This window comes from Periplaneta americana, chromosome 3 (genome assembly GCF_040183065.1).
Source record: "Periplaneta americana isolate PAMFEO1 chromosome 3, P.americana_PAMFEO1_priV1, whole genome shotgun sequence".
NCBI lineage: Eukaryota > Metazoa > Arthropoda > Insecta > Blattodea > Blattidae > Periplaneta > Periplaneta americana.
Window position 1 is genome coordinate 21,223,324 of NC_091119.1, and position 25,844 is coordinate 21,249,167.

Here is a 25,844-nt window from a genome sequence, read left to right on the forward strand (position 1 = left end):
GCTTGTACTCTTTGACCAAAATGTAGTGTGGTAATCGATTAGAGCCAGTTGTACTATCGATATTTAACACGCCACACTAGAGCGCTCTACCGGATCCAGTAGAGAACCTCAGATATTCTATTACCTTTCGTAACGAAGTAATGACGAAACTATGACGTAGCTGTGTAACAGTTATACTGTTATACACGACGTATGTAGTGATTATTAGTAAGGAATTTATACACGACTTATAAACGAGCTACTCATTGTATAAGTATAAGACAGTTAAACGTCTGTATATAGAGTTTTTATTAGTAAGACCGTAAGAATAAAATGCCTACTGAAGGATGCACTGGAAGGAATAGTGGCCGGGAAAAAAGTTCAGGGCAGAAGAAGATATCAGATGATAGATGACATTAAGATATGTGGATCATATGCGGAGACTGAGAGGAAGACGGAAATGAGGGAAGATTTGAGAATCCTGGGTTTGCAGTGAAGAACCTGCCCTTGGACAGAAAACTATGAAAGAATGAATGTTTGTCATTTTTGTAATTTGCTTGATTCTGTTATTATAGCGTAGGGTCAGCACTATGAAGTAGCGAATGATCGAATTGTATCCCTTTGTGATGTTTCATTGCTATTTAAGGATATAATATTAAGAAAATATTATTAGCATCCGTCAAGTACAGTCAAAGAAAATATTTATCCTTTTATGTATTTATGAATATTCATAAAATCTTGCTTTTGATCATTGCGATATAAATATTACCGGTACTCTAACGTATTACGGCAGTGATGTCAAAGCAAGCGCATTTTTCTGACCTTGACGTCGTGCGCGGGCATCAAGCGCTAAGTATGGAAAGAGGAAGAGTTGTGGATATGAATAAGGAGCCTGTTGGATTAAGAAAACAGTGGTGCACAAACTTCAAACGGAACGTGAAATTTTATGTCGTTATTTTTATATGCCTTCTTTCTGTTTGATATTATCTATATTGTCTGTAAAACAAAAGTACTAACACTGATTTCTTAATATTGCACTTGTGTTTTAAATCTTAATAACATAATAAAAAGTTAAGAAGGAATATTCATATAAATTCCATAGTAGTACAACTATACTGTACTAAATGGATGAAACACATCATTCATAAAGAACGTGATATCCCAAAAAAAGAGATTAAGTATGACATGATAAGTTGGAATTGATATTGATGGTACCTTTAGCCTTATAAAAGTAATCAATAAACTAATCAAAACAATATTACAGTACAAAGTAAAGTTACCTAGGTGCTTTATATGTTTTAAGTGTAACTAATATTCCATAACAAAACCCTTATCGCATTATGCTTTTAAGGTGATATTGGTGAGCAACTTCCTGTCATCAGAATATTAAATTATTTTCTCGAAATGTACTAAAGCTATAGAGCTGACATTTTTACAACACATAGGCACGTATCGTTTGCTTATTATGTAACAGTAGTTGCTTTGTTAATTAATTTCCTTACAAACCATTTCCATGCGAATATTTTTCAAAAGTTTCAATACACTATCTTCAGTAATACGTATTTACGGTATATTAGGTTACGAAAACATTCTGTAAGACTACGAAATAAATAGGTTTATATCTGAAAATTTCACTTTTCTATAAAAAAAAAAGTTGAGAAAATATTTCTTTTGAATAAAAAAAATCAAACTTGTGAAAAATGAACATTAAAATTAAAACTTACGTTCTTATAATGCAGTTATACTTCTCAGACAAATCTAAAAATTAACATGGATACAGTTTTAATAAGTTCTCTTCCCTTTATCCATTGAATCAGTGCTGTCCATCCCTGAATATAGCTCGACCAAGCGGCATATACTACCTCTTTTGCCTGTCTCTTTCCTTTCCGCTGTAAAACGCTCAGGCTCTTCTGGGCTCTAAAGCGCGCGCTTGCTCCTATGGGCATCAATTGACATGCCTGTATTACGGTTTCAGGACTAACTTAATTTCCCGTGGTTTTGTTGTGCTATGAAGTTAAGTACACAGCAACTTTAGATTAGAGATTCAGTTACGCCGTGACATCATCTTACTACCCCAACTATTGTCCTTTCTTTCTCGTTATAATACCAGGAAATTATTCACAGCTTTCTCACTCTCTTCGAAATCGATTGAACATTCGCCTTTGACATTCCCACCATTTCCCCCAAACGTTATGTCTGTTGTACTAAGTGGGAGGTTACAGATCGAATTGCCGCTTTCTACGCCGTGTGGTGCTCGTCACAGATTTATGCGCTTCATCGGCCCAGATCCGAGTCGAATGCTCAGAGTTCAAGGAGGAAGTTCTTATCTTATAGAAAGCCTGCAAATGGTTCATACCTTTCTGAACTTCCAGCCCCTCTTCTGGTTGCTGTTGGTGGCACTGTTCCAAATATTGAACAAGTTGTTGGCAGCATTCCGACACCAGCGGGAACATGGTCTTCAGTTTGCTAGATGTGAAGGCAGGACTCAAGATTGTACGCATATCCTTCCAGCGTTCACCTGAAACAAAGGAACGATGTAGTTGTACAGATACGGAAATAAAATTTAGATTTCTTTTATTGTACACTAACTACCAAAAAGTAATTGGGCACTGTTTTTTGCCCTTTAGAACCTCGTGGTACCACCAGCGAATAGGGATTATAAAGAATGGACACTTCGCGTCGGTACCTTTGATATAGCCGGACTGATTTCAATGACCTTCAAGCCAGCTAAAGCGTCAGATTCTGCTTTCTCCCTAGAGTTGGCGCTGACATCACACCAGCTAGCAGTCGACACAGCGAAAATATAACACATACAATTAATACATCCAGGTACATTATGTACTCAAATAAAATAAATTGGATCCATAAAATAATAAATCCTTCATTAACTGCAATGTTTAGACTCTAGAGTTCCTTTATAATGAGAGTTGAGACGTTGACCCCAACAACGATTAAAATATGTAATGATTTGATAGCGCTGAAAATGGAAAAACAAAACTCTTACGAGAAGTAAAACCATAGGCTATACCTATATTATATTATTATACAAATATTAAACGAATTCGATACTTAATTTTATAATGTATTATATTATTTTATAATATAATGTATTATATCTTAAATATAAAATATTATTATTACAACTAGTTTGTCACTTGAGAAATAAGGAAAAGCTGTTAACTTGAATTTATTTGAAGCAAAGCGTTACTGGATTATGCAAAGACGTTTTATAGTTTATGCAATAAGGTAGGCGATTTTTGGATCCTGTGCCTTAACTCTATTTTCAATTATTATCTTAGCATATGCTCGATTACACTACCTCTAGCGCTTGAAAGTGGAACTAGCCGCTGGCGCACAGAGAAACAAAACACAGGGAAATTCTCTCAGTGTCCATTCTTTATAATCCCTATTCGCTGGTACCACGTCTTGTTGCTATAACAGCAGCCACCCTGTCAGACATGCTCTCCACTAGTTTGTGTAGGATATCCACTGGAATGCGTCGCCATTCCTCTTGCAATATGGCACTCAGTTGGACAATGGAAGTTGGCCCCATGTTTCGGCGGCTACTATGCAGTGTATGCAGACAATAATGTTCACCGGTTGGACTGGCCTGCACAGAGTCCTGATCTCAATCCCATTGAGCACCTTTGGAACGAATTGGACCGGCGATTGAGGTCTCGGGAGATGCGGCCAACTTCCATTGGTCAATCTATTTATTTATTTTAGTAGGTTATTTTACCACGCTTTATGAACATCTCAGGTTATTTAGCGTCTGAATGAGATGAAGGTGATAATGTCGGTGAAATGAGTCCGGAGTCCAGCACCTAAAGTTACCCAGCATTTGCTCGTATTGGGTTGAGGGATCCATTGGTCAACTGAGTGTCATGTTGCAAGAGGAATGGCGACCATTTCAGTGGATAATATGCCTGACAGGTTGGCTGCTGTTACAGCAACAAGAGGTGGTACCACGAGGTTCTAAAGAGACAAAAAACAGTGCCCAATTACTTTTTGGTAGATAGTGTATAAGTTTCACTTACAACACACTGCGCATGTGCAGTAAACAAGAGCACCTGTATGTATGCTACTTGTGGAAAGTTTTGCGAAATTGTTGCCTGCAAACAGGTGGACTCCCATCAAGACTCGCTCCAAATTTTAATTCCGTATCTGTACATGAATCGATGGTAAAATCGATCGAACCAATTCCAAATTAATAATTTTGTTCTATGCTGTTCTAAGTTATAAGTTATAAGGCCTAGAATAGTTATTCGAGAGAACGGCTTACAAACACAAAGACGGACAGGAAATGAGTGCAAGACTTGCGAGAGGAGAATGTGAACAAAAACGTCTCAAGGAGCGTTACATCATTGCAACGCGTTACATTTCGTACTTTCCAAAATATTGGACGTATCAAAAAACTTGTTCTCATTGACTTCAACTATTATTTCTGTAAATTAATGTAATAGATTTCCTTCTATCCTGTACAGTGTGTATGTATATAAAGGGTGCGTCAGAAAGAACGGATGGATTTCAGACTATCGATACGCAACGAGGAGAGAGATATAGTGAGGGGGACCACGACTGTTGGGTCAGCCATAGAATGCAGTTTCAGTTGAGAATATGGTGTTGGTCTGGTGTACAACGTGCTTTCATCGTAGAGGCATTTTTGAAAAATGAAGAGTCTGTGATCGCCACTTAGGACTCATTTCGACATCGGATGCCACGCTAGGATTCCAACTCGGAATACAATTTTGCGGTGGGTGGCTTCATTTCGTATCACAGGTTCAACATTAAAGAAGAAATCACCTGGACGAAATTCTATTGCACTGAGATTATCAGAGGCTACGGTAAGATCTCGCGCCCTGCGACTTCTTTCTTTGGGACCATTTGAAGGCGTAAGTTTGTAAACATCGATCACATACACTGGACGAACTGAAGACAGCGATTCGTGAAGAAATCGTGGCAATTGCACCAGCTATGACTGTGAAAGTGATGGCGAACATCAGAAAACGCCTCGATGCCTGTATTGAAAGCCAAGGACATCATATGGATAATGTTGTTTTCCATAAATAAACTGCATGTATTGGTGAATATGTTGATAACAATAAATTTTTGATTTGATGAATCTTTACAATTTTCTTGCCATGTGAAATCCATCCGTTCTTTCTGACGCACGCTGTATATATATATATATATATATATATATATATATATATATATATATATATATATACATATATATATAATTTAGATATTGTAATAAATGGAGACATATATTTCTACTAAGACTGAAGTTGTTTCAATGCTAAACTAGTTTCTCTATACCAAAATAGCATAGGAAGATAATATGGCAGTTGAAGGAAGTCACAAACGTCATAGAAGTCTATTCCAAGATTTCATCTGATTGTAAAAGTCTCATTTGGCGGTGATATAATTACATTAAAGTTTAACATTTATTTTCTTCAACGTAATTTAACAGAAGGAAAAGTTCAACAATGAGTTTTAATTTTAGTTAAGAGCAGTTAATTTACGTAAACTTAATGCAAAATAATGTATCTCGGTTATGAAATTGAAGTTCTCGAATAGTAAGTAGGAGCCATTCACGTGAACTTTGTGAAACTTGAAATAGACTAACTTAAATATAAGGAGTTCCACGTACTTGTTTCTCATGAAGTTGATGCAACTTAAAATAGAGTATAACAATGGAGTTCCACGTAGAGATAAGTGGATTATTTATGTAAATTTAAAGTACCGGTAAGTTAAAATAGACCGAGTTCAATACTTGAATTAGGTTTAATAAGTGTAATTATCTTACGTAAACTTAATGCAAATTAAAATGGACAGAGGATAGCATTGTACTTGTACGTACAGTTAAGAGGAATGCATTTGCGTAGACTTAGTGCAGTTTCAAATAGATCGAGGACGTCATTAGAAACAAATTACATAAACTTAATACATATTAATATGTAATATAGATATAGGCTAGTTTAACATTGAAGTTCGAGTATAGTTAAGTCAACTCCATTTACGATGAAAGAGTAATGGAACGGAGAAAAATTCTCTCCGGCGCCGGGATTTGAACCCGGGTTTTCAGCTCTACGTGCTGATGCTTTATCCACTAAGCCACACCGGATACCACCCCGGCGTCTGACAGAATCGTCTCAGATTAAGCTCCAACTCTTGGGTTACCTCTAGTGGCCGCCCTCTGCACTACGTCATAGATTCTATGAACGTAGTACCGAAGTCCACACATGTGACGCAGAATATCTGCATGGAAATATCATATGTACTTCGGTACATTAAAATAAAATAAAAAAATAAAATAAATAAAATAAACAACTCCATTTACTTTAAATTAATGTAAATCACGTGAACTTAATGCAACATAATGTATATAGAGCATAGCATTGGAGTCATACTTGCGGTTAAGTGGGAGCCATTTACATAAATTGTATGAAACTTAAAACAGGTACGGTGCTATGCATAGACATTTCGCTAGCCCGCGCTACGAGCGTGCTAAACTAGCCCTGGCTATCGACTGATTACTTGTACAGGAGTCATATCATATCATATCGCTAACACTGGTTTATGAATACGAAAAACGTTAGTTCGCTGATCATCCATCGGAAGCCCGCGCTAAGAATGTCTATGAATCCGGCCCATAGAGCTTAACAATGGATTTCCACTTACAGTTAAGCGAAATCCATTTATGTAAACTTTATACAACCTAAAACAGATAAGAGTTTAACATTGAGTTCCACGTACAGTTAAGTGGAATCCACTTGCGTAAACTTAATGAAACTTAAAATATACCAAGCTTATGATTGGAGTTTGACGTGCCATTAAATTGAATAGCCTACATTAAGCTTAACATAACATGAAGTAAAGCAGAATTTAGCACTAAAAAATCAAATGGAAATCTTTGAAATAAACCAGTCGTAATTTGAGAACAAGTTCAATTACGATTTAATATTATACAGAGTAAATCGTAAGTAATGTCATTAATTTCAAAGGGTTATTCTTTGAGATACTTCAAACAAAAAGGGTTTAATACAATTTTGCTCGTTTCTGCTTCCTTTTCGAGATAAAAATTGTTTTGTATGAAACATTTCATAGTTTGTTTTGAGGAAGTCATAGATTTAAATCCCAATATGCTCAGTAAATTTAAGAGAACAGTGGATTACGATAATAAATGATTGAAAGAATTTTAGTTTTGTTCTTTAAATGTGCAGAAATTTTATACGAAGTAATGTAACTTTCGTCCTGAAAAGAAATTTAAAAATTATGATGGTTGGAAAAGTTTTTTGAGGTACTTCCGTTTCCGCTAATGATCTTATGGATAATCAATATTGCATTACCGCTCCATAAGAAAATTCCGGGAGACTGAAGCGAGGTTTTTAATCAGAAATAAAGCATTTCTACTAGGTAATGAATATTTCTCATAATTTTAAGTCATTACGCCTTGTGTGCATGTATTCTTGGGAATGTTTATTACAGTCCACGTCACCGTTTTTGGCGTGTGAAATAAGTAATGGGAACGTTAAGTACGAGTGTTTTACCTTTGTAGCAGTCAGTCTGACAACTGTGTTTGACAAAAGGCTGATGTGACGTGTATAGGGAGTAGTACCATTCTCAGCTGCACTAGCAACATGCTCACAAACTGGACACTATACTCTAGGACACACGCGAAAAACGTTGGCGAGTATTATAACATATAGGCTATGCTAATGAGGCCGCTGCAAAGCCCACATACTCACCCGACAGGTTGTAGAGCGACTTTCCCCATATGGGTTCGGTCGCTTCGCTGAAGAAAGACTTGTGGTCTGTGAAGTGGTCGAAGTCCTTCACCAGGACAGTCTTGATGACCTCAGGGTCCCTGAGGACGAACACTGGCTGCATGAAGCTGAAGGTTCCTCCATAGGGGTGATCCTTGAGCTCTCGGTACGTTCTCAGGATGTAGTCTGGGAAGTATTCTTTGTTCTTGCTGCATATCGCGGGCCTCATGTTGCCGAAGAACGGCACAGGCTTCAGGTAGGGCACATTTCTCTTCTTGAAGTGGCCGTGGTTCCTCGTGCCCCATAGGTATAACACAAGTATAACGGCGACTATGAGAATAGCCCAGTCTGTGAGCCCCCAATCCCAGTCGATGATCATCTGTACAACAAAGAGAATGACTTGTTTTAATATGTTATAATTACAGTTGATGCTTAATAGAGAATTACTGTTTTACTTTCTCACTACATGGAGAATTACTATATTACTTTCTCATCATATGAAGAATTACTGTTTTAATTTCTCATTACATGGAGAATTACTACTTATTTATTTATTTATTTATTTATTTATTTATTTATTTATTTATTTATTTATTTATTTATTTATTTATTTAACCTGGTAGAGAGGAAACCAGGTGCCCGGGTTCGAATCCCGGTCAGGGCAAGTTACCTGGTTGAGGTTTTTTCCGGGGTTTTCCCTCAACCCAATACGAGCAAATGCTGGGTAACTTTCGGTGCTGGACCCCGGACTCATTTCACCGGCATTATCACCTTCATATCATTCAGACGCTAAATAACCTAGATGTTGATACAGCGTCGTAAAATAACCCAATAAAATAAAAAAAATAAGGCCATCAGGCCCCCTCTACCAGGGGATTACAACTACAATATTAAGAATACAATTACAATTATAATTACGATTAATATTAAATTTACAAATACAATAAAAATCAAATACTAAAAGATTAAGGGTGTTATTCATAGACATTTCGCAGCACGCGCTACGAGCGTATTAAGCTAGCCTCGGCTATCCACTGGTTACTAGTACAGAATTCAAATCATATCCTATCGCTAACACTGGTTTATGAATACGAAAAACGGTGGTCATCCACCGGAATCCCGCGCTGAAAATGTCTATGAATACGGCCCTAACTGATTAATAAAAACTAGACAGTTTATTGTAAAAGTTACGAAGAGAGAAACATTTTTTTTATTAATTAAGTAAAAAATTAAACCTACTCCACACCAATAAGAAAATGCTCAATAAGTTCGCTTTTGAACGCTACTAAATTCCGACAGTCTCTGATGTCACTGGGTAGGGTATTCCACAAGCGCGAGGGCAGCCAATGCATTGTCATAACAAAATCCATAAACAAAAAGCATATCTGCATATTCACTATGCGAATACACGAATTAAATGTCAAGTGAACGTGTATTTAGTTGTGTGTGTTACGCAAGCGTTGTGGTGCTCAAATGTTGCCGTGTGCAAAAGACCTGGCTTAACACGTCAAGTATTGTACACGGAACTGCAAGACGTACCAGTCCGAAGTCCGAAGAATTACTGTTTTAATTTTTCATTGCATTGAGAATTACTGTTTTACTTTCTCATGGAATGAAGAATGTCTCTTTTACTTTCTCATTGCAACAGGAAATACTGTTTTACTTTCTCATTGAATGAAGAATTTCTCTTTTACTTTCTCATTTGAACACGAATTACTGTTTTGTTTTCTCATTGAATGAAGAATTTCTCTTTTACTTTCTCATTGCAACAAGAATTACTGTTTTACTTTCTCATTTAATGAAGAATTTCTCTTTTACTTTCTCATTGCAACAAGAATTACTGTTTTACTTTCTCATTTAGTGAAGAATTTCTCTTTTACTTTCTCATTACAACAAGAATTACTGTTTTTACTTTCTCATTGAATGAAGAATTTCTCTTTTACTTTCTCATTACAACAAGAATTACTGTTTTACTTTCTCATTTAATGAAGAATTTCTCTTTTACTTTCTCATTACAACAAGAATTACTGTTTTACTTTCTCATTGAATGAAGAATTTCTCTTTTACTTTCTCATTGCAACAAGAATTACTGTTTTACTTTCTCATTGAATGAAGAATGTCTCTTTTACTTTCTCATTGCAACAGGAAATACTGTTTTACTTTCTCATTGAATGAAGAATTTCTCTTTTACTTTCTCATTTGAACAGGAATTACTGTTTTGCTTTCTCATTGAATGAAGAATTTCTCTTTTACTTTCTCATTGCAACAAGAATTACTGTTTTACTTTCTCATTGAATGAAGAATTTCTCTTCTACTTTCTCATTGCAACAAGAATTACTGTTTTACTTTCTCATTGAATGAAGCATTTCTCTTTTACTTTCTCATTGCATCAAGAAATACTGTTTTACTTTCTCATTGCATCCAGAATTGACTTTTACTTTCTCTTTGCATGGAGAATTACTGTTTTAGTTTCTTATTGCATGAAGAATTTCTCTTTTACTTTCTCATTGCATCAAGAATTACTGTTTGCTTTCTCATTGCATTCAGAATTTACATTTACTTTCTCGTTGGATGGAGAATTACTGTTTTAGTTTCTTATTTAATAGAAAATTACTATTTTACTTTCTCATTTAATTGAGAATTGTTTTACGTTTTCATTGTATGCAGTATACAGTATAGTAGTAGAGGCAAGACCTATCCTGTAGTCTTAAAAGTTCGCCCATCCCTACCTTTACATTTGCATACCTATATCCAAAGTCTAACGGTTGGGGAAAAATTAAGGGGAGAAATACTGGTACGTCTTGCAGTTCCGTGTGCAATACTTGACGTGTTAGGCCAGGTCTGTTGCACACGGCAGCATTTGAGCACCGCAACGTCTGCGTAACACACACTACTAAATACACGTTCACGTCACATTTAATTCTGGTATTCGCGTAGTGAATATGCACACATGCTTTTTGTTTATGGATTTTGTGACGGCAATATATTGACTGCTGTTGAGAGAATACAGACGACGTTTTTCCAATCGAAGGGTTGCATCTAGCTGTGAGTTTTCCCGTGTTTAACGGGTGTATTATCTACAATTAGAAAGCTAGCAAGTGTTTCATTGAGGTTGGAAAGAAAACCGGTACCGATACCTGATATGAATTTACAATTCATGAAATTCACCTAAGGACAACCTTAATAATTCGTCGTGTGTAGTTATTTTATTTTCTTACTGAGTTTGTACCTAATTATGAACTAAACTTACTGGAACAGTATAAGATGCTACATTTTCAATAATGTGTCATATCACAATTTTCTAAAGCGTAGAAATCTACATATATAATTTGAACTGGTAATGGAAATTACGGGAAAACGGCTGAACGGATTTTAATAAATGACCCCTCATTTTGAAGCTTGGAACCCAAAGTTTTTCAGAAAAATAGTAGTTTTCAGTGAAATGTCAATTTTCCTACATCATTTTCCTATTTTCCAAAATCCATCTTTCGTCAGTTTTGAGAACTAATTAATTGCATTTCAGAATAAAACAAAACACACACTACAATAAAAAAAAACTATTACACGAAGGCCATGACCTATAGGATTGCTGACATAGAGTTCAGATGGCTCAGATTCTTTCACATCATAATGCCAATATGTCGATCTTCATTTATGTAATTTTTTATAACTTATAAAAAATAATTTACAGGTCTGATTCTCTGGTCTGTAGTTTTTCGAGTACAGCTGTGTATTGGATATTAAGAACTACAAAACTTAAGAATGTTTTCTGACATTATTACCATTAAAAATATTATTATAGTTAATGCAACACATAATGGTTTACTGATGATATGAAACTGAAACCTTTTGGGGCTTTAAGTAAGTAGACGCAGAGAAAGAATATTTTATATTAGATCTTCATTTCTATAATTTACTGAGTAACGGCTATATATATATATATATATATATATATATATATATATATATATATATTACTGAAAACTATAAAACTTACGTAAGGTAACAATATTGTTATTAAAAATGAAATACTTTTATAGTTATTAATCAAGTAGTGTGGGTCTTTTTTCATATATTTAATGGCAGTGTGATATAGATATTTATATGTCTGATTCTCTAATTTTCCTTTGTAGTAATTGAGTCATGCTTGCTATTTTAGCTGAGTCTTTAAACTACATCAAAATTAATTTCATATTTCTTTGGTTTAATCTATTAGATTTGTGATCGCTGCCTAGCATATTTTGTTAGGGAAAATAGCAGGCCATTTCACTTCTTGCTACCGTGATGAGTAAGTTTATTTCCCGCAACCAGCAACGAATGAAACACTGAAACTGCTAACGATTTACGATGGACAATTTTATTTAGGACGTATATAAGATTCTACAACTATGACATATCATTCGTTTCATTTTCCGCATCTCAGCAATAGATTCCTCATAACAGCCTATATTACAGAAAATATACGGGATAACATTCATTGTTACACAGATTAATCCAGCAATATTTGGTAGATCAGTATTGTCTGGGAAATAGCTATTGCATTACTCCCATATGAAAAACTCGCTGATCGTCCTGACATTGTTACTTGCGATTTCGCATTGAAACTCAAGAACTGAAGACGGATAGGTTCAAGGTAAAGTATTTGGCATAAAAAACATTCAGACGGAGAATGTTTCACTATTATGGAAGCAAATAACTTTCAAAATGTCTGGTATTTTTCATTGAAAATAAATCTGAACAATTTTTATTTGAACTTCTTATGGACTCAGTTTACAGTATTTGTTGCACAAGCCACTAGTACGTCTATAATGCCTCTATCAATTTAAAAGTTCGCCTATCAATAACTTCCCAACTTTTACATTCCGTACATAGGTAAATCGTTGTAGATTATCTCAAACACTACACTATCCTGAATTATTTTAAATTCCTTCTGAGAGACCCTGTATTAATGAAACACGAATTAGAACCTGGCTCAATGCGACAAATTTTTGGTAGTGATAAATATTAAGGGAAGTCTATGAGTGATAGAAGCCTTGGGAATTTTCTAATCATTTCTATTGCTGGTCAAAATTTATATATCTTAGCTGTGATCCTTTGAACGAGGCTAAACGGTTTATTTTTACAGCTTCCGCCCACTTCAGAAATTGATTTATCTACACTGCTGTACTAGGATAGTATAGAATAGTCTGCCTAAGTTTGGAGGTAATTTTGCTGAATTTCCTTATTTTATGTAGGAAGGTAATGAAGAAGGGACAATTGAATCCTATAGATTCAAAATCCTCTACATCCATTTTCACAAATTAAAGGATTTTGACAGTAACTGGTGGCAAATAGGGGGAATTTTCAACCTAACAGTGACTTTTAACAAGCTTTTTGCTATAAATTCGGTGGCTTTTTGAATTCAAACTATATAAATCATTAGAATTCATTCTTAGCAAGTAATATGTGGGCATCACTCAATTATGAACAAAATGGTCTTTAGGAGGTTTTGAATCTAGAGAATTCAATTATACGAATTGTTAGTGCTTTTTTATGCAACGAAATATCAGTCACAAATTTTATTTAAACAAAAATTGCATTTGCATGTCTAAATTCTAAAATATTAAAGTTGAGTGGAAATTTATAAAACAGTTATATTACCGGTTGTTCTGTATAGTTGTGAAACTTGGACTCTCACTTTGAGAGAGGAACAGAGATAAAGGATGTTTGAGAATAAGATGCTTAGGAAAATATTTGGGGCTAAGAGGGATGAAGTTACAGGAGAATGGAGGAAGTTACACAACACAGAACTGCACGCATTGTATTCTTCACATGGCATAATTAGCAACATTAAATCTAGACATTTGAGATGGGCAGGGCATGTAACAAGTATGGGCGAATCCAGAATAGTACATTATGCAACGAGCCTATAATGGTAGTAATTAAGACGCGAGTATGTTTGTTTATGAAACGAACGAAAGCAATTTTCATAATTTTCATACGAGCGTCTTAATTACCATTATAGGCAAGTTTCATACGTCTTTTTATGCTCTACTATATTTCTAACTTGAAATTATTCATAAGTAGCCTATTCATGTTATGGTTATCTAAGTGAAGAGCGGAACTGACCTTTTAAATTGTGAGATGTGCGTAGACGCGCAAGTATTGATTTTTTCCGAGGGACAAATGTCATTGACCTTGATATAATCTAGAGAATAACATGAACATTAATATTGATATAACCTGGAAATTGATTTAGAATTGAAAAACGAGATGAAAAATTGAATTTATTTGAATATTATTTACAAATAACGCTAATTATTATAGTAACAGAACATAACCTTCTGCGACAGTATTGGATTTCCAGCCTCCGTGACTTTCCGCTAATTGACTTTCGGTTGCATATCCGAGAATAATCGATACTTGCGGTTTTATAATGGTACAATGGTGATTTCTCATTGGCTGAACAACTGAACTATAATGAATAAGTGTCTTTAATGAGGTGCATTAAAGGGCTACTACCAGGTGTATAATTACTACATTTCGGCATAGTCGAGTATAAATGCATATAGAGTGTTAGTTGGGAGATCGGAGGGAAAGAGACCTTTGGGGAGGCCGAGACGTAGATGGGGGAATATTATTAAAATGGATTTGAGGGAGATGGGATATGATGATAGAGACTGGATTAATCTTGCAAGGGATAGGGACCGATGGCGGGCTTATGTGAGGGCGGCAATGAACCTCCGGATTCCTTAAAAGCCATTTGTAAGTAAGTGGAAATGGCAGATTCGTGTGAAAATCGCGAACAGTATTATCGCGAAAGAGTGATATTTATTGAACGCATAGGAAATCATTTTTTTTTTTTTTTTTAGAAATTTCACTTCAAATAATGAAAAATTATCATTACACACGATTCTAATCACAGGAGCAGAAAATAACAAAACACTTCGGAATATGTATGATAAGAACTTTCTTGTGTTAAATTTTAACGTACCTTGTTAACAAATAACACTCTACAAAAACATCTCCACACACAAACAACACAAACAATCAAATACAACCACACAGGCGTATACAAACTCAAATGTAACACCTGTAACAACTTCTACATAGGACAGACAGGCAGATCATTTCAAACACGTTACAAAGAACACATCACAGCCATAACAAAATTACAAAACACTTCCACATATGCAGAACACATCACAAATGCCAACCACACCTATAGAGACATCAACACAGACATGGAAATACTGCACATCCAACCAAAAAACCAGAAACTAAACACACTAGAACAATATGAAATATACAGACACACGAAAACACACCCCAACGATATTCTCAACACACAACTCAATTTCAAAACACACACACTCTTTGACTCTACACTACGAACGCACCCACACAGGAAACAAGACCAACAACGACCAGTTACGAAGATGACCAAAAATAGGTCGAAACATGTTAACAAGGTACGTTAAAATTTAACACAAAAAAGTTCTTATCATACATATTCCGAAGTGATACAGTGTTAAAAGTTGTGTAATCAAGATGTACAGGGACATCATTTTATTTGTACTAACATTTTTAATATTAACCTGGCTATACCTTTAGAGAACGGGAAACACAGTTTGCTATCCCCTTCCACGACTGTAGTTCGGTGATACTGGCGTAAAACACAAACAAATCACTCTACTAGGTATAGGAGGGAAGAAAAGTAGTTAATCCATTTTCGTAAACTAGGAAATATCCGATTTTGAGTTTATAATTTTCATTAAGTTTTTGTTTAATAAAAATACAGTACTGTATTAAGAATAAGTGTTTTTACTCACGAACTGAGCTGTCCATGTGAACATATTCATTATGCAATGTATATTATACTGTCTACAGCACATAAGCGTACAATTTAGAAAAAGAAGTTAAATTAAAAAATAATCGTAATATGAATATTTAAACACATTTTTTAAAATGGTGGCTGTTCATTTCGATACAGGCTTCAGTTCTTTTGTGCATATTATCGCACTATAGACTATTGTACTTAATTCCAATTACCACTTTCGTTCTTCGTATTAGTAACTCATGTTGAAATAATTCTGTACCTACTCTATAAAAGAGTACCTTACGTACTGTAAATTCAATCTTCACTTCTGCCCGACCCGCACAGATAAAATTACTCAGACATGTTATCTACTGTCCGTCCAAGTGGTTATGCCGCAGGATCGTAGAAAGAGGGGAAATTACGTGGCAATTACTTAATGAGGCCCTTTTATTTAAATAATTTAAAACAGCTGTATAATATTACGAAAACATCCAATTCCTAAGACCGCCCAGCTTTTACAGAGGGGGGAGCAGAAGCAGGTGGGGGAAATCGGGATGCAACGTAGGCAAACGGACAGTACCTGTGCGAAAATATGATTCAATATTGAAAGCTCTTTAGTCACTGGAAAACACGAACATATTTCTGGAACGTACTATACTCACTAACTCAGTGCTGTTTACTTCATTAGTAGAAGGGGTGGGAGTGAAGTGCATTAAAAAACTCAGGTACAATAAAAATTGAAGTAAAAATAAAATGATGTCCCTGTATAACAAAACATGATCTATCATCATCTCATGAAATTAACTGTGAAACACCCGAGCGGCGGAAGTTCTTCAAACATACGAGTATAACCACGAATATTCCTGCAGCTGTCACCAACGCCAGAATCTTCACGTATAGTACGATGAAAGAGAAATGTAATAAGACGTCATAAAGTTACGTACTTTTCTCCCTAAATCGCGAAGTACAATGCCAAATCTTTTAGTAGCTGCACTGAACCCCGACACTTACCTCGCAGTCCGCGGTGTCTGGGAACTCAGGAGACGCTCCCTGCACTAGCTGGCAGCTTCCGAGAGCTTTTCCAGCTTGGGAAGCGATCGCACCCCCGCTACGGAGCCGTTACGTCATGGAGCAACAATCCTGCCATCTGCTGTACGCCCCGCCTCTATTGATGAAACATCAGCTTAACACTTACTCACTTCTCTGGGCTCGAGAAAAACCTATTGTTGCAACATACTGATGAACATTTTCGGGAAATTTTTAAATCTGAGAGTATTCCCCGTATTAAGCAGTTTTACTAAGCATATTGATTTTGATAAAAATTTTATGCTCGACCATGCCGAAATGTAGTAATTATACACTTGGTAGCAGACCTTTAATGCATGTCATTAAAGTACACCTACTCATTAAAGGTCAGGTCTTTCAGCCAATGACGACTCAGGTTACAACTGTTCAGCCAATGACAGGTCAGCTTTCTACCGTTATAAAACCGCAAGTATCGATTATTCTCGGATATGCAATCGAAAGAGAATTAGCGAAAAGTCACGGAGGCTGGAAATCCAATACTGTCGCAGAAGGTTATGTTCTGTTACTATAATAATTAGTGTTAATTGTAAATAATATTCAAATAAATTCAATTTGTCATCTCGTTTTTCAATGTCTAATTTAATTTCAATGTTATCTCTGTAGGTTCTTATGGCCTAGCAAGGTAATGTCGACATCTGTTCCTCGGAAAAAATCAATACTTTCGCGTCTGCGCATATCTCACAACATACGGAACATTGATCCAGGTCAGATACAATAAAATTAATAATATCAAGTTAGAAATATGATCGAGCATAAAAAGTCGTATGAAACTCGCCTATAATGGTAATTAAGAAGCTCGTATGAAAATTATGAAACTCGCTTGCGCTCGTTTCATAAATATCCATACTCACTTCTTAATTACCTTCATTATAGGCTAGTTGCATAATGTACAATTTTACTGTACTGATAAAATTATAAATTTTACTGAAAATATTCAGTTTATTAGGCATTTCTTTTTTTTACATTATTGATTTTACTAATGTAAGTCTCAGAAGAGTACTGACATAATGATAAATTTTCCTGAAAATATTTTCCTTTGTTAAACACTTTTTTTAATACATCTTGTTTACACAACTTTTAACACTATACCGCTTCGGAAAACGTATTATTTGTCTTTCTTGTGTTAAATTTTATATTACCTTGTTAACATGTTTCAGCCTGCTATTAGCCACCTTCAGAACTGGTTGGTGCTGGTCTTGGCGCCTTTTGTTTTGTTTCCTGTGGGGGTGTGTTAGTGTAGTGTAATGTGGAGTCAAATAGTGTGTTCTGAAATTAAGTTGTGTTGAGAATTTCATTTCAATGTGTTTTTGTGTGTCTGTACATTTCGTATTGTTCTAGTGTGTTTAGTTTCTGGTTTTTGGTTGAATGCGTAGAATTTCCATGTCTGTGTTGATGTCTCTGTGGGTGTGGTTAGCATTTGTGATGTGTTCTGCATATGTGGAGGTGTTTTGTAATTTTGTTATGGCTGTGATGTGTTCTTTGTAACGTGTTTGAAATGATCTGCCTGTCTGTCCTATGTAGAAGTTGTTACAGGTGTTGCATTTGAGTTTGTAAACGCCTGTGTAGTTTTTGTTCGTTTGTGTTGTTTGTGTGTTGATTTTTTTTTTTTTTTGTAAAGTGTTGTTTGTTCTGTATGCGATGTTGTAATTTAATTTCTTGAATGAGGTTGCAATCTTGCGTGGTTTTTGTTTTCGTATGTTAGTGTGATGTATTTTTGGTGTTCTTGTGTTTGTGTTGTATTCTTATGTTTTTTGTGATTATGTTTTGTCTTTCTTATTATGTTGTCTATTATGTTAGGGTTGTATCCGTTTTCTTGTGCTATGTATTTGATTGTGCTTAGCTCTTCTTTGTAGTCCTGTTGGTTCATAGGTATGTTGACTAATCTGTGTATCATTGTTCGGAATGCAACTTGTTTGTGTTGTCTTTTAACTTTTTTTTTAGTTTGTTTATTTTACTAAGTTTTATAATGACTTGTTTTTATATAATTATAAATTATTCTGGAAAATTTCCTTTTATTAAGCTTTTTTCAATTAGTCTTAGAATAATAAAATTATTCTACTGTTGAACGATAAATTTTCATAAAGTAATTCCCCCCTGTCCATGTATTGTGGGTCCCTATCACCACGGCATGGCGCGTCTTCAGGTTGCGGATAGAGGAGACGACCTCCTGATATGGAGGGTAGCTGCGAATATATTGAATAAGCAGTCGTGGACAGCCGATAAGGGGTGGTCCTCCAGCTTGGGGGTTGGGCGAAGGGCTAACAACCCATCACCGTAAAAAAACAGCTTGTTACGAATCCCTACAATAAGCCTCGGAATAGGACTGAATCTTGCACAGGATAGGGACCGCTGGTGGACTTATGTGAGGGCGGCAATGAACCTTCGGGTTCCTTAAAAGCCATTTGTAAGTAAGTAAGTAATTCCCCCCTGTTAAGCAATCTTTTAACCTGTTTATTTTACTAGTTTTATTATTTTATTCATGCAATTGTACATTTTCCTGAAAATGTTCTTCAATTTAACCGCTACCTCCATTAAGTACCTATGTGAAGAAAAAATTGAAACGAGCCATAGTTGTGCAGGAATGGCCTCAGCGTTCTTTGTTTAGACGAAGATTCTTTTTCCCGGGCGGGATAGGAATTCTGAGGCGGGCCTAGCTGGAAGAGAAGTTGAGATCCTAGGAACAAAACAAGTAAAATGAGGGTCGGTATAAATAGTCAGTCTATTGAGTGCACCGAAATAAACTAACTTCCACTTCCGTAGCCCTCATCCGGGGTTGCGTGTCGACAGACGGACACCGCTCCAGTCTGGAAATCTTCTCTCTCCCCATGAGATAGTAGTAAAAAAATACCTCCTTAGATTTGTTTTTCTCTCTATATAGCCCTTTGCGGGACGTAAACTCCTGCATCATTTTACACAAACCAAGTTCATGCAAACAAATTTATAAAAAATGAATATGAGGAGAAACATTAAAAGGTACGCGAAAACGTGTCCTTGCGTGGGAGATCGAGGTTGAGGAAAACTGAATATGCGAGCTCCAAGCCTGTTGGCCACTCGTCTCACTCCGAGTTTCGCGTTCCACTGAAGGAATTTTAGATAATTTTGAAGGGGAAGCCGAAAATGGACGTAATCCAATACCTATTACATGGATAAATATATAATAGGATGCGAAACTTACTGAGTTTCCCGTAACACATGCTATAGGCGCTAATGTAGAAATTGATCTTGATGCCACCTGTTGGGCGGTGGAGAGCTTATTACATCTAGCAGCGCACCAAGTAGCGAAAATAAAAACTAATTCCTCCATGCATTTAGCAGCGCACCTGGTGAAGAAGATGTTAAACTATGCATAAAGTATTCCCTCCCACCCTTCAGCCCAACAACACTATTCTCAAACTATCCCAATTTGAAAATTCTTACCGGAGCCAACAGGAAGATAAAAGAGACGACCTATTTTACACTACCAAATTAAAATACAACCAGACAAAGATAGAAAATAAAGCAAAAGGTTAGATAATTGGGATTGTATTCTTTGGGTATTTAGTGTACAGCGCAATGGAAAAGTCTGCAAAAACTACTTAGATAGTTCAATTTATTCTATTACTATTACTTTACAATACATTCAACAACATTATTTTTATAACGTCCATAAACATCACTGTTTAACATGCACTGCTTATACACACACATAGTATAACTTATTGTTCACTTATTGGCAAGTTTCTGGCTGCTATTTTGTCTTCTCGAGCAACGTCTCGAACGAACGGATAAATAGAGAATTCTGGGTAATGTACTCAACACGTAATTCTAATGTTCACCACCTACGATATAGGGCGCTGATCATCTTATTTGAGCCTCCAGCCGTCAGATGGTGCTGACCGCAGTTTCGCATCCTATTGTATATTTATGCATGCCTATTACGTAAAAAGGAGAAGAATGAGGGGCGAAGCAAGGTAGAAACTCCAGATCCGTAATCTTGCCCAGTTTATCCACTTTCTTGTTTCTCAGGTATACAGGGTGTTTCAAAAATACGGGGCATAATTTCAGGTATGTATTTCCCACATGTAGACAATCAAAATAGTTCATTACAACATGTGTCCGGAAATGCTTTATTTCCGAGTTATGGCCTTCACAAAATTGAAATTCACCGGAACGTTTTTTCTTTCCGCAGGTCGTTGCCGTCAAAGGAGACATTAAGAGGGCACTCTGACAGTTCATTCCGAGGCGAAGGTTACATTCAGTGTTGTGTAGGCGTTAGACTGTGCGACATGTATTCAAATCAAGAGCTGCCAGAGATACACTTCATGTACGGTAAGGCGGACGGCAATGCTGCGCTGGCTCGTCGTTTGTACCAGGAGAGGTACCCACAGCGACAATGTCCAGATCGGAAGACATTTGTACGTCTCCATTACCGTCTGTGCGAGTATGGAAAATTTAACTCTCCTGGTTTGAGAAGGGGACGACCAAGATCTACAGCTCCAGAAGTACAGGAGGAGATTCTGGAGGCTGTGAACATGACTCCTTCTATCAGCACACGAAGGATAGCGTTGCAAGTCAATGTTCCTCATACGACTGTCTGGAGACTGTTGAAAGAGTATCAATTGTATCCTTATCATTTGCAACGTGTAGAGGCCCTGCACCAGCAGATTACCCTGCACGAGTTAGGTTCTGGCAGTGGTTCTTGCAGCAGTGTGTGTAAATCCGAACTTTCCTGCCTTAGTATTATTTACAGATGAAGCACAGTTCACACGAGATGGCATAACAAATTTCCACAATCAGCATGTACTGTATGGGCGTATGAAAACCCACGTGCAACTGTTCCATCTCATCACCAGGTGCGGTTCTCCCTCAACATGTGGGCCGGTATCATTGGTGATCGATTAGGCAGGCGTACACAAACTTCCTGGAAAACACCATACCTCATGTTTTAGAAGACACTCCACTGATCAATCGTCAACACATTCACTTCTTGCATGATGGCACTCCTGCATACTTCAGTCGTACGGCTCGCCGGTACTTGGATCGAAGGTTTCCTGATCGATGGATAGGTAGAGGCGGCCCAATTGCTTGGCCTCCACGCTCACCTGATCTGAATGCTCTCGATTTCTACTTGTGGGGCCATTTAAAATTATTGGTTTATTCGTCTCCGGTGCCTGATTTGGAATCCCTTCGGAATCGAATTGTAGCATGTTCTGAGGACATACGCAATACTCCTGGAGTTTGGGATCGTGTTCGCAAGTCAATGAAACATCGATGTGAGGTCTGTATTCAAGCAGGAGGTGGACATTTTGAACATCTTCTGTAATGACAACGACCAGCGGAAAGAAAAACGTTCCGGTGAATTTCAATGTTGTGAAGGCCATAACTCGGAAATGAAGCATTTCCGGACACATGTTGTAATGAACTATTTTGATTGTCTACATGTGGGAAAAACATACTGTAATTATGCCCCGTATTTTTTAGACATCCTGTATGTTGTTGTCAGAGTTTGGCCTTTTATGCTTTCTCTTAATTTCAAAATGTACACACGTGACTACTCCGTATCCTTAGTGATAAGTGATAGTGATAATGATAGTGATAGTGATGTTTAATAGGGCGCGACAGAATCTATGACTATTTGTGTCCATTATTTGAAGTATTTTTTTAAAACAAATACAATTTAATGGTAGCAAAAATGAAGTACAAACACAAGCTAAAAATTTTGTCACAGTAAAACTAAGCACGTTTCATCTATTCACCACGAGGCGACGGTCTTTCGTCTGGAAGAGCACAGGACATCACATCTGACAAAGACAAACATTCACACCCTCGGCTAGAATCCAAATCACGACCGTAGCTTGCACGCACCGTTAAATTTTCGCTCCTGATCTATAGCGTACACATTATATACATCGCTGTAGGAATGGAATGGAATTTCGGGAAAGAGACACTATGGTCCAGCAATGCAACCTTTCACGATTTAATGCGCTAAACTTCACATCGTCCACTGCTGTGGAGTAACGGTTAGCGCGTCTGACCGTGAAACGAGCGGGCCCGGGTTCAAATCTGGTTGGGACAAGTTACCTGGTTGGAGTTTCTTCCGAAGTTTTCCCTCAACCAATTGAATCAGAATTGCTGGATAACATTCGGCGTTGGACTTCGGACTCATTTCGCCATCATTAATATTATATCATCACCATCATCATCATCACCATCATCATCCATATCTTAGTCCGGATTAAGTTCACGGTGCAGCGTGCTGTACTTGTACAAGAGCGCGGTCGTTCGTCTATCCAATCATTCACAGAATAGGAGTGGTAAGCACAATAAGCCTCAGGCTGCAGTGCAAGCCTTCGGGGTCCCTCCTCCGTACAAGAGATAAGAAAAAAATCTTCACATCACTATAGGAATACTGCTTATAAAATATGACGATTGCGGTAAGAATAATAGTAGGTGTTACTACTACTACTATTACTAAAAGAAATTGTATCCATAATAATTATAATAATAATAATTTACTTACTTACAAATGGCTTTTAAGGAACCCGAAGGTTCATTGCCGCACTCACATAAGCCCGCCATCGGTCCCTATCCTGTGCAAGATTAATCCAGTTTCTATCATCATACCCCACCTCTCTCAAATCCATTTTAATATTATCCTCCCATCTACGTCTCGGCCTCCCTAAAGGTCTTTTTCCCTCCGGTCTCCCAACTAACACTCTATATGCATTTCTGGATTCGCCCATACGTGCTACATGCCCTGCCCATCTCAAACGTCTGGATTTAATGTTCCTAATTATGTCAGGTGAAGAATACAATGCGTGCAGTTCTGTGTTGTGTAACTTTCTCCATTCTCCTGTAACTTCATCCCTCTTAGCCACAAATATTTTCCTAAGCACCTTATTCTCAAACACCCTTAAACTATGTTCCTCTCTCAGAGTGAGAGTCCAAGTTTCACAACCATACAGAAGAACCGGTAATATAACTGTTTTATAAATTCTAACTTTCAGATTTTTTGACAGCAGACTGGATGATAAGAGCTTCTCAATCGAATAATAACAGGCATTTCCCATATTTATTCTGTGTTTAATTTCCTCCCGAGTGCCATTTATATTTGTTACTGTTGCTCCAAGATATTTGAATTTTTCCACCTCTTCGAAGGATAAATCTCCAATTTTTATATTTCCATTTCGTACAATATTCTGGTCACGAGACATAATCATATACTTTGTCTTTTCGGGATTTACTTCCAAACCGATCGCTCTACTTGCTTCAAGTAAAATTTCCGTGTTTTCCCTAATCGTTTGTGTATTTTCTCCTAACATATTCACGTCATCCGCATAGAATAATAATAATAATAATAATAATAATAATAATAATAATAATAATAATAATAATAATAATAATAATCGTCATCATAATCATCATCATCATTAGCCAAAAGAAAGGCATGTTATTGATTAATACTACAGACTCTACAACATATCTCATAAACTTTAAAGAAATATTATATAGGCTATTTCGATTGTATGACATCATTCCGTTTTCGGCCAATGAAGTGTAATAAAATTTTGAATTCCAACCAGTCACAATCATACATCGCGATAATTTCTGCAGCTCGATTTATCACTATCAATTTATCGCATGGTCGTTCTTTTGTTTAGTCAGTGTCGCCAACTGTTTCCACGTAAATCGATCAGCATTAATCCACTGTACTAAATAAAGTGCGAAATCCTACTACCACATCTACATCTTCATCTTATAATTCCATGTCCATTGTATCTAAAGAAAATGACACTTACTTCATAACAATTGTTCATTTAATTAATGTATTAATCAGGTTATTTGTAATTTTACTATAAAATGTTTAAATTAAATTATGATTTCAGCAGATAATGAAAACGTATTTCTGTTATAATAAGAGAAAAGCGCAGTACATGTAATTAACATTTTTAAACCTGTATTTCGCTTTATTCAGTTGGCATTACTGAATAACATTCAATTTCTCTATTGCAGTAATCGTTATTCATCTATTTCGACTTCACAATGCCTGAATAGGTTAAGCATTCATAAATATAGAATTATTAACATTTTATGAGCGAATTTTAGGGATATATTATTTACATTTTTATTTTATCACGAAATAATCCTAATAAATGTCACTCGAGGTCTGAGATTGCTTTAAATAAATTGCGGAAGTGCATCTCACAGGCAACGGAGATACAGCGAATTGGAGAAAAGAAACAAGTTACAAACGTCTAAATGTCATCAAAGGGATCATGTGCAGGAGATATATCGAAGATAATATTTAAAATAGTCATAATAAGTTGATTTAATTTAGTAAGAATTTTATTTAGAAAATCAACCATAACTTTTTATTCACAAAAACGTAACTTTTCTAAATTGTAAAATGAAACTGAAATATATTACCTTCTTTCTGTTACAGGTTGTTGTATTTGGTTATCCAATTATCTTCTGACCAGAGCTGCTGTAATTGCCTCAGCCGATAAGGCAACGCCTACGGCCGGACGGGGAAGTGGACGGGCGGGATTAACTGGTTTTGACTGACTCTCACGCGATACAGTTACTATCGTTTGAACAGTACAAGCAACTACACGTGTGCAGTCTGCTAAGAATAAACGATAAATAATACGTCAAACTATTATATTCCACATAGAGTGTTTATTTACGATTCGTATGTCCGTACAAAATTTGCTCGTGTTGTCAGAAGGTTATTTCAAGATAAATTCCCAGGTGATCGAGTTCCAAGTCGTGATACAATTCATAAATTAGTTAATAAATTTCGGTAAACGGGAAGTGTTCAAGATAAGAAGCGAAGAAGCCAACGTATAGTGTTCACAGAAGAAACTCTTGATGACATTGATCAACACCTGGGAAATTTCACTAAGAAATCTCCTTTGCAGTTGGCAGAAATGTGTGGAAAATGGAGGCAGACAGTTCCAGCATCTCCTTGTGTGACATGGGTGAGTACATAACTTTTTAAGTGCATTAGAATTTATTAGAAGTCACTCTACAGTGATTGCCAAACACCACGAAATTGTGACGTCATAGAAATGCAACCCGCACACCACTATCGCAGGGAGAGGGGTGGAGTGGGTATCTCCTCAGGTAATGCAGTGAATAACAGTGCAGAGACGGACTGTGATCAAAAAACAAAAGCAATATAATATTCTTCTACTTATTAACTATACACACTTTTTTACATGTTAATT

At 36.4% G+C, this 25,844-nt stretch overlaps 2 protein-coding genes across 2 annotated transcripts in view; both read right to left on the reverse strand.

Annotated features, from left to right (window-relative positions):
* LOC138695830 (cytochrome P450 9e2-like) overlaps positions 1-16,706 on the reverse strand; it is a 56,037-nt gene extending 39,331 nt beyond the window's left edge. The window contains exons 1-3 of the mRNA XM_069820098.1: positions 16,561-16,706; positions 7,734-8,130; positions 2,336-2,497 (exon numbers count right to left, since the gene is read on the reverse strand). Of these exons, the coding sequence (XP_069676199.1) occupies positions 2,336-2,497; positions 7,734-8,130 (559 nt within the window). The 5' untranslated portion in view covers positions 16,561-16,706. The remainder of the gene's footprint in view (positions 1-2,335; positions 2,498-7,733; positions 8,131-16,560) is intronic.
* The window catches only part of LOC138695829 (cytochrome P450 9e2-like), a 449,657-nt gene that overhangs the window by 242,396 nt on the left and 181,417 nt on the right, over positions 1-25,844 (reverse strand). The window lies entirely within an intron of this gene.